The 11,105-nt window shown below is 41.8% G+C and overlaps 1 protein-coding gene across 1 annotated transcript; it reads left to right on the forward strand.

Annotated features, from left to right (window-relative positions):
• Positions 1-314: 314 nt before the first annotated feature.
• On the forward strand, positions 315-5,283 carry LOC308094199 (interferon-inducible GTPase 5-like). Its single transcript, XM_080440699.1, has 2 exons — positions 315-1,081; positions 2,750-5,283. Exons 1-2 carry the CDS (start codon positions 511-513, stop codon positions 3,412-3,414), a joined length of 1,236 nt encoding a protein of 411 aa, XP_080296825.1. The 5' UTR covers positions 315-510; the 3' UTR covers positions 3,415-5,283.
• Positions 5,284-11,105: the final 5,822 nt, after the last annotated feature.

The following is an 11,105-nucleotide window of genomic DNA, read 5'->3' on the forward strand; positions in this document are numbered from 1 at the left end:
ATAAAATCATCACATCCCTCACTCGGTCTTGATCCGGACTCTGCCCTCTTCGGACTTGGTCTTGACTTGGACTCTTACTTTGTGTGGACTCGATTACAACCCTAATATGTAATAATAAAATATCACGTACCACCTACTGATCAATTTGAACCGGACATACGTGATCACTATATGTTTTTTCCACTGTATCGTTTGTGGCAACCTGTAGAAACAGGCCCAGATGCTTAAGGCTGTAGGGGGTGGAACCATGAAGGACTGCCCCTCCAGTATGTAAGGAGAAGTGAGACTGGTGTCACTCCAAAAACCTAAAGCGAGCCTCAGAGTGGTTTTCTAGCACATCTTGACTTAACAGAATAACATTGAACCAATCTTCTGTCTCCAGTCGGATTACTTCTACTCCTCCACAAGGGCTAAAAGGAATTATTTCCCTTCGATCTATTCCTTTTCGTTCTTTATTTTTCAATAGTTTCTTCTTCCTTTTCTTTTTTTTTAACTATTATTATTGTCGAGATGGCTGAAAAAGACTTTAGCAAAATGGGTGCGGATGAAGTAAAAGACATTAAAGACAGCCTGCAGAATCTGTCCATGACCTTAGCAGTGGAAAAGATTCAGGATTATTTAACAAAGATAGAAACTGAGCCGCTGAACATCGCTGTCACAGGGGAGTCAGGCTCTGGAAAGTCAACATTCATCAATGCCTTCCGAGGTATGGGGCATGAAGAGCCCAACTCTGCCCCAACTGGCTCTGTGGAGACCACCTTAGAGCCAAAAGCATATCTCCACCCTAAATACCCAAATGTCAAATTGTGGGATCTACCTGGTATTGGTACGCCTACATTCAAAGCAGACCAATACCTTAAGGCTGTTAAATTTGAACGCTACGACTTTTTCATAATTGTCACACAAGATCGCTTCAGAGAATGTCATGTTCAGCTGGCCAGCAAGATTCAGAAAATGAAGAAGAACTTCTACTTTTTACGCAATAAGATTGATATCAGCATCGAGTCTGAGGAAAAGAGCAAGCCAAGCACATTCAACAAGGAAGATATACTGGAAACCATCAGACAAAACTGCAAAACAGGTTTGACTGTTTTACTCTTGTCAATTTCCCTTAAATTACACTTGCACAAGTACGCTTATCATTTCAAATGCTCTTAACATTTCAAATGGCAGTTCAAAATATAGTGCTCTTCCACTTTGCAGGTGCGGAGGAACATTATTTATGCGAGAATGATTACATAGAGCATATTGTGATCAAATCACTATCAGATCACAAGTTCACAACTCATTATATGTATTTATAATTTACCAAAATAAAAACGGACATTTAGAAATATGGAAAATTTAGTTATTAATCTATTTTTAAGGTGCCACTTTAGCCCCTTTGGCTATTTTAAAATAGCTGATGCAAAAGCTCAAAATGTAAAGCAATTCAACTATTAGTTAAAATAGATATGCCAAATCTATATTCAGATTTGTTTTCTTTGTTCCATTTCTAAAAAAAATATGAATGTAATTGTAATCTCTACAGATTACTAAACTAAACTGTAAAATTAAGGAACATTGTTCTGATATTATTATTATATATTTTTCACAATTCTCCTGAATGGTCTTTAACCACTTAAAGACTATATACTTCATTGACCGGTGTCAAGTCTTCCAGTTTAGTAGACCTTGTATTGTGAATTTGTACTTCCATGTACTGATGTTCTCATGTCTTACTAAATAAAGTACATCAATCAATCAATGAAGTATATCCTTGGCTTTTCCCTCTACACCAGGGGTGGGCAGCATTTATTTCCAGAGGTCCATACTGACTTCGATAAAGTGAGTGAAGGGTTGTAAGGGTTGTAAGGGTTGAAGGGTTGTACATTGTACAATTGAATTGAAACTTGAAACACATAGTGCTGAATTATGTTAGAACTGCATGAATGTGGTGACATCCCAGAATACTTTACAATAAGGTCCTTTCTCAACAAGAATTTTCAGTTAAACTTTTGATATTTTTTCTTTCTTTCTTTTTTTTTTTTTTACAGCTGTACTGTACTGTATCCTGGTGTACTCTGAGGTTACTAGATTGATTGAATATTTTATTAGACAGAAATGTAAAACAGCACGAGTACAGTCAAACACTTTGTCTAAAAGGATAACACCAAAACAGTCATGTGGTCTTGTTTCCATTGGGGTCCTAGGTATTCAATTCATCAACATATAAAAATAGCATATTAATTAAATATAAAATATTAAATATTAAAACACTATGTGTACAGAGTAGTAAAAAAAGGTGGAAAGAAGAAGGGAGGGGGGGGTCCCTGAAAGGTGAATTTTGTTTGTTCTATAAGTGGGTGTTAGGTCCTTAATAGGTGGTCTAGGGGATAAGGGACAATGACAAATGCCCAATGACAGATTTGAACAGAAACCGATGGATGAGTGAATTAATTGAGGGTTTTATTTAAAGCCAACAAACACAGGGAAAAGGTTTGGTGGTTCTTCTCTCCATCACGCACCTCTGCCACCGTGCCCCCCTGTTTTTTTATTGCTTAGTTTTCCCTGCTGCTACACTTAAAATATCAAATAACTAATGTGAACCCATCAAATCGTATATTGTATCGTTATCGAGGTATTTGGCATGAATATTGAGATATGAACTTTTGTAAAGAGGCCCTAAAATGCAATAATCTTGTAAATGCATTGAGTAAATACATCAACTGTTAATTAAAACATAATTTGGTTTAATTTGTTTCTTTAGGGCTTAAAAAAATCAATGTACCAGGTCCTGTCTTTCTGATCTCCTCCTTGAAACTTGGAGACTACGACTTCCACAAGCTTCTTTACGACATAGAAAAGGAGCTCCCTAACCAGAAGAGGTATGTGCTGCTCCTCGCCCTGCCCAACATTACCACGGAGATCCTCCAGGGGAAGAAAAAAGCGCTGAAGAAAAACATCTGGAAGGTGGCTTTGCTGTCTGGTGTTGTGGCTGCAGCACCAGTCCCAGGCCTCCCATTCGCTGTGGATGCGGCCATTTTGCTGAAGCAGATAAATAACTATAATAAGGCTTTCGGCCTTGATAATAAGAGCCTGCAGGAACTTGCAGAGAAATCAGGTGTGTCAGTGGGGGAGCTGAATGATGAAATGCAATACACAGGACACATGAAGTTTACTATCCAATCGGTTATAGCACAACTTATTACCTGTACAACTGTGGCATCTGTGGCAACTGCTGATCTTCTACTCTGCCTGGTCCCTATCGTCGGTTCCACTATAGCAGCGGGGCTGTCCTTTGGCACCACATACTATTTGTTGAACAAAAATCTTGAGGAGCTGGCAACTGATGCCCACAATGTTCTGATGAAGGCTGCAATGCCTACATTATGTGTGAAAATGCTGTCTGTCAGTGAGAAATACAAACATTGATAGATTGATCTGAATAATCAACACTTGTAAATGCACAAATAAAGCTTGTTGTTCATGATTGAAACAACATGAACAACAGGAAACGCTTTATGATGAAAAGGACATAAATTGTTAGTTTATTCGGTTAGTAGGAGCTTTAATAACCTTAAAATACATATATTTTTAAATATTATAGGTGCGTGTTAAAAGTCTGTCAGTAATAACCACATTATCACTTTTTTACATTTAGTTAATTAGGTGGTCCCATTGAGATGAAAACATATTTTCCAAGAGAGACCTGGGCCAAGACAACAGTAAAATACAAAGCTTTCAACTAAATGCAATACATTAACACAGGATAATACCTCTAACAGGGGCAAAACAATCATACACTTCATGACTCTTACTGAATTCAAAAGTCATTTTATTATGTTTCTTTTGCTTAATGTTTTTTGTAAAGCACATTAAATTGCATTGCTGCAATGTTCTATACACATGACTTGCCTTAGTTGAAGGGATAAAAAATATCACTTTTTCAGGAGAGGCTTGAGAGACCTTTACCAAGATTTTGACAAAATGTGATACTCAGAACAATACTGTAACATTGTAATAAGAGGAACTTTAAATCACATACACTTGTTGTAGCTTGAGTAATTTGATAGGCCAAAATAGGTACTGCACAGACTATTTAAGAATATTTTGATTGTGCATAGTATGTTGTTGTAAATGAGGTAAATTGGAAAATGTATAGACTTACTGGTAAAAGTGTAAATCTGTGACGCAGGAAATCTACATAATTCCCAGCGTATGTACCGTATAGATGTATCAGCAGACTGGGAAATTATTTCAGAGGGAGAAATCTGGTCGTGTCGGGATGGAGGAGTGTTCGTTTTGTTTAGCTCAACATCCTGTAATCTTTAAACAGGTGATGACTATTCTGTCCACCACGGCTCACCAACTCAGACTGTGGATGGCTGCTCAGTGTGGGTACTCGCTCACCTGGTGGCTCACTCAGGCATTACATGCCTCATGATCATCAAGGCCTCACTGTCAGCACTCGTACCATCTTTTCAAGTGATGTAAAAAGTCAGAAGACTTCATACATATCCAGTCATAATTCAGTTGAAAGTGAAAACGAGCACTAGCCCTCTCTCCTTAAATACTGCTTGACTATTATCTTGATGTGACAATTATACTGTATATTACTGCACTAATCTATAATATGTCTTTAAACAATTTACAATTTAGGCATTTAGCAGACACTCTTAATCCAGAGCGATTTACAGCAAGCAAGGAGAACACAAGATAATACATCAAATGCATAGGAATAGTAATCTAATAATAGAGTAATACATAAGTAAACCAATAATCTAATAATAACTAATACATATAAACCAAGAACCTATCAGCCTGTACATTGAAACTATACTCACTATAGGATGCCAGGTCAACAATGACCTGGCATCTGTCTACATAACATGCTATCTATGTTACAACAGGACCAATATGGTGGAAATCTATTGTATTCAACTTTTGTTTATATCTGGGTGTTATTGTAATGATGACAAAATGTTTATCCCTTTTTCTGTTGATAATCAATAAAATTCTCTCCAAAAGGAAATGTGAGTTCTCATTTCTCACAGTAAAAGGCATAATTTACTTGGACTAAAATCCTTCAGTTATTCAGTTATTAGCCCTCAGGCCAAAAGGCATCAAGTCTCAGGTCTCCTACCGAACAACAATGGACAAAATGGCCTCACATGTAATAGTACAGTATCTAACACAAAACTGCTGTTAATAAAGTATTCATAAACTTAAAGTCTAATGCCTCACACACACTGCATGTGTCATCAAAGTCATCAGTCATCAGATCACTTTGCCCACTACACAACACTCTCAATCTGTGACGGGATCACAAATTACAAGATTTCATAATATTTCACCAGGCCACGTATATATACTGTATATCTACTATTTGAAAAAGCCGATCGACAAGCCCATCAACAACTGGTAGATTGGCTATTTTCCAAAACATATTTAGTGATATTGTGATAGTAATCATTACTATAGAGTGTTTGTTCATTAACAGGGGTCTCCCCGTCTCTCCAGCTCTTTAATACAAATGAAATACATTTTCAGCTCGGGAATCGGGATACCAATTTTATCCAATCAGAAGAGAGAACTCACACAGGATATAGAATAAACAAGTGATAACTCAAAGGAATGAGCAGACACAATTGGAACTGGATCACTATAACATTGAAACAGATACATCCTGATTGGTTGATATTTTTCCACCCACCTGAAAATAAATGTTCTCTTTATTAAAGAGACATGGAGACACCTGTTACTGAACTGAACAAATAATCTATAGCAATGATTACTATGACACTATAGTGCTTTAACCTTTTAACACAAAACGTGTTGTTTTAACCAAAAAATATCACTTACCACCCAACCTTTAATTTGGGGGTTCTTGACAGTTTGAATAACGCTTGTATATATTACTGCTGGAGCTGAATGATTATCTTGACAGTGTCAAAGCAGAATGATTAGCCTTTTTCCATAATGAAATTTGTATAGGAGAGTCACTGATTTACCACTATATGAATAATCTATCCTAAACTCTCATCCCTCCATTCTTTATCCAATCTTTATCCGCTCCCTCAGGTCTGGTGATGCCAACCTCCTGGTGGTCCCCAAGACAAAGAAACTAACCTGGGGTGACAGGGCTTTCTCAGTTGCCGCCCCCTCCCTATAAAACTCACTCCCAGCTCACATCAAAGCTGCCCCATGTTTAAAACCACACTCAAAACCCACCTTTTAAGATTCACATTCCTTACCTAAATCAAATCCCCCTTCTCTACCTGTATGTTTGTTTGTTTTGAACCTTTTTAACCATTCTTTTCCCTAATAAAGTTTTTCTCATTTTGTTTCTGTTTTGTAAAGCGACTTTGAGTATTTAGAAAAGCGCTATGTAAATTGTAAGTATCATTATTATTATTATTATTATTATTATCATCATTATTATTATCAGATACAAGCTATGCTCCAGACCATGAGGTGGTTGGGATGGAGCTGGGTGGGAGTGCTGTTTAGTGACGATGACTACGGCCACGATGCTGCCCGGATCCTCCAGGCTGACCTGGCCCGCTCCGGTCAGGGCTGTGTGGCCTATGTGGAGGTGGTGCCCTGGCTGGGTCCGGTCGGGGCTGTGTGGCCTATGTGGAGGTGGTGCCCTGGGACGGTGATCCGGCTGAACTCCAGAGGATCGTCGCTGTGATGAAGGAATCCACGGCTCGCGTTGTCAGTTCATGTACGGGATCAAAGTGGTCCGTCTGCTGGAGGAGGTTGGGTATGATGCATAATTATAAGGAATCTGGAATGAGTTTTATTGGTGGCTTTGGATAAAACATTGGTGGCTATAGCCACCGAAGCCCCCGCGTAACGACGCCCCTGCCTTCAAGCATAAGCAAAACGCATTGTGCAATAAAGCAAGTCATCTGCATCTGAGGAGTGTGTGGTCCCTTCTTTTGAAAGTCATTTCTTTGTATTTTTATGTGTGTATATATGTATATATAATGCTTTTTTAAATGAATTGCCTACTTTGCCATACAGTGTCACACACAAGCCAATCTACGAGCTTGCAGATCGGCTACTTTCACAATTTAGATGTTTTTAAATTATAAAATAATAAACTGCGCATAAGGTTTCTGCCCGATAGCAACGATATACAGTATATATACATAGATATAGTTGTTAAAACACAATCAATAGGTGGTAAGGCAGAATGTGACAGGTCTGCAATGGATATCCGACGTGGGCTGGATGAAAGCTCATCTACTCCAGACTCGTTTTATGCCTCATCTCAGAGTCCTAAGTCTTGCCATCCGTCGTGGAGAGATAGCAGATCTCAAAGACTTCTTGTTAAAAATACATCCTGACAATGACCCTGACAACAGACACGAAAATACCTTTGTGAGTCTAATTTAGTATTTAAGCTGCTGATTCAAACTGACACAGGGTTTTAAATAAATCTAAATTTTTATCCCACGATTTTGTAACCCTATTTTTTACACCCAGTGCCAATTGTCTATGTAATCCTGGGCACTACCTTCCCTCTGCCAACCTAGGGAGGCCAGGGCCGAGCTCATGCCTCCTTCAATGCATGAGAGCCAACTGACCTTCTTTTCACCTGACAGGGGAGAGTTTCCCTGGTTGGACGTAGCGTGTGGAAGGAACACGTTATTCCAACCAGTTCCCTTCCCCTCCATCAGGCGCCCCGGCTGGCCAGGGGGAGGCAGTATAGTGACCAGGATTACTGCATGTTTTTGTGAGGGTACCTACCCTAGGAGACACAGGGTTTTTAAATATTCACAAGGTATATATATTTATTGTTAAGTCTTCATGGTGTTTCTTCAGGTAAATTTGCACCCCTTCAGTCAGAGTAGCTGGATGCTGGTGGATGGGTGTGTACTAAGAGGACAAGAGGACATAGGAACAGCAGAAACCACCCTGTTGGAAGTGTCTGACCTCAGGCCTGTCACGGTGCGGGGCAGAGAAGTGTAGGACCCAAGCGCAGACAGTGAGCGGAGGCAGAATGATTCAGATGCAGGGGGGTTTATTAATTAAACAGGGAATAAAGACAAGACTAGGTAACAGACAGAACACTGTAACAACATTAATGAACCGACACAGACTGGAAACAGAGGGACATATAAATAGACAGGGACTAACTAGGCACAGGTGAGAACAAAGGACAATTAACACATGATTGGCTGGAACAGAACAAGACACAGGTGAACTACAATTACAAAGACATACTAGAGAGACAAGACAGGAAGCAACAACTAGGGCAGACAGGAAACACCACAACAACACTACAAAACAAAGGTACAAGGAGAACAGGGAACAATACAACAGAAAGCGTGGTCAAAAGGGTCCAATACCATAAAAGGTCAGACAAAGGCTAAATAATAAAGTCAGTCCACGGTCCGAGGAGCGGATCGTGACAGTACCTCCCCTCCACGGGACGACTTCCAGGCGTCCCAGAACCGGAATGGGGGGGGGGGAAAGAGAAGCGGGCCAGAACCTCCGGGGGGGAGGGCAGAGACAGGAGGGGGGGGGGGGGGGGGGCGCTGCCAGGGCTCTGCGCGGAGAGTGTCGGCGCAGAAGGCGCAAGCAGGACCGGGGGGGGGGGGGGGTGCGCTGCCAGGGCTCTGCGCGGAGGACGTCGGCACAGAGGGCGCAAGCAGGACCAGAAGAGAGGCGCGGGTCGAGGCCGGGATGGCCACCCGGGTCCGGCCGGACAACGGCAGGAGAGGTCCGGAATGGCAGGCGAGGAACCGGGGCAGAGAAGAGGAGCTCGAGGCAGGACGACCGCCGGGAACCAGCCGGAAAGCGGCCGGGGAGGCCCGGACGGCAGGCGAAGAGCCGGGGGGGGGCAAGGAACCAAGGCAGATGAGAAGAGGCCCCGGACAGCGGCGACCGGAAAACGGGTCACGAACGGCCCTGCCAAGACCGTGAACCAGCACAGAAGGACCGGACGCCGCACCTGGATACTGGCGAAGCCCGTCCAGGTTCGGACGTCTCGGCAGGCCGCCCGCCGTTCGTCGGCGCTGACCCGGGGCGAAGCAGGAGCTGGACCGTGGAGGCTTCTGGATGCAGGGCAGTGGAGGCTCCTGGATGCTGGGCAGCTGGGAGCATTGGCGGTGTCGAAGGCCAGGACGATGACGCCCCCTCGCCCGGTTCCCCCTGACAATAGCCTAGCGAGACCCAGCATAGGGAAGCAGTTGTCTCAGCAAAGGCTGGCTCAGGGAACACGGGGTCAACAGAGGCAGGCTCGGAGCCGAGAGGCTGGAGGCCTACAATCAAGTGGTGCAGGCTGATGAGTAGGCCGGCCATCGACAGGCTGGAGATCAGGTAGGTGAACAGGCAAACGGCTAGGCAGGAATGAAGAGAAGTACTTCAAAGCCATCTGCTGGGCTGTCCGCTGGGTCCATTTGGTCGGTTCATTCTGTCACGGTGCGGGGCAGAGAAGTGTAGGACCCAAGCGCAGACAGTGAGCGGAGGCAGAATGATTCAGATGCAGGGGGGTTTATTAATTAAACAGGGAATAAAGACAAGACTAGGTAACAGACAGAACACTGTAACAACATTAATGAACCGACACAGACTGGAAACAGAGGGACATATAAATAGACAGGGACTAACTAGGCACAGGTGAGAACAAAGGACAATTAACACATGATTGGCTGGAACAGAACAAGACACAGGTGAACTACAATTACAAAGACATACTAGAGAGACAAGACAGGAAGCAACAACTAGGGCAGACAGGAAACACCACAACAACACTACAAAACAAAGGTACAAGGAGAACAGGGAACAATACAACAGAAAGCGTGGTCAAAAGGGTCCAAAAGGGTCCAATACCATAAAAGGTCAGACAAAGGCTAAATAATAAAGTCAGTCCACGGTCCGAGGAGCGGATCGTGACAAGGCCAAGGCTGTGTATGCTCTGGCCCATGGCCTCCACGACATGTTGCAGTGTGTGCCAGGAAGAGGGCCTTTCAATGCAGTTTGCAGACAATACAGCCATGGCAGGTGTAATATCAATTCACAGTTTACCTGTTAATGTTGCACTCAAATTTACAATAATAATGAATTATGTAAATATGTGATGGATATGTGACATACACAAATGTATAGTCACATTTTTGTTTTATTATGTATGTGTTCTTTGTATTTTGTGTATTGGAATGAGCAGGGAACTTATATCTTAGGAACAGACCTATCCCACTTTTCGCCAAAAGGTGGCAAATTCGCCGGTGAGACAGGTAGTTTTGGGTGGTCAGGTGACTCTTTCTTCAGATGGACAAGGAAGAGAGAAAAGACAACACTAAAACTGACTCTGTCTCCCGTTTGTCCCTGTTTGTTCAGGTAAATGAAGTATTAGAACATTAAACATGTTCAACATGAGCACTTTGTAATATAAAGCAAAGCTTGTCTTGGTTTTATGCCAGAAATGTGGTGATTTTGTATTAGTTTGTTGAGTGTAGTTGAATCTAGGTCTAAGCAGTCAGATTCATGGCAGCCATTACTGCTGCTCACACATGTGTCCTGTAGTGCACCTTTGTCGTGTCAAGGACCCCCAAATTGACACATATTAGCCCACGGACCCCCATTTGAAAAGATATGCCTGGGACTCAACCATTTAGATTTCTGATTTGGATGAAATATTAACACATTTTGCTGGAGACCCCCTGGGAACCCCCTTTTTATCAATTTCTTTCATAAATGTAATACACATTCATTTTTCAAAATAATTTCATAAATAAATAAAAAATAATCAAATAAATTCCCCTTCAAAAAAGAAACTTTTTAAGAAGTAGTGAAAATAGCTGATGTACAACACGTCGCATCTGATGGTGTTGTGAGCTTGTAGATCTGCTATTTTCACTAGTTTGGGCTCCCTGAGAGACGAAAAACTTTTCTCTTTTGGGTCTCGAGCTCAAAAGGTCGGGAACCACCGCACAAACTGACATTTTCCAAAATAATTTCATGAAAAAAAGAAATTCAATAAATAAAACTAAATAAAATAAAATAAAACTCTTTAAGAAGAAGTGAAAATAGCAGATCTACAAGCTCACAACGCCTCACACCGTGATGCGTTGTGAGCTTGTAGATCTGCTATTTTCAGTAGTTTGGGT

Source organism: Gymnoscopelus braueri, assembly GCF_963280865.1.
Source record: "Gymnoscopelus braueri genome assembly, chromosome: 10".
Lineage (NCBI taxonomy): Eukaryota > Metazoa > Chordata > Actinopteri > Myctophiformes > Myctophidae > Gymnoscopelus > Gymnoscopelus braueri.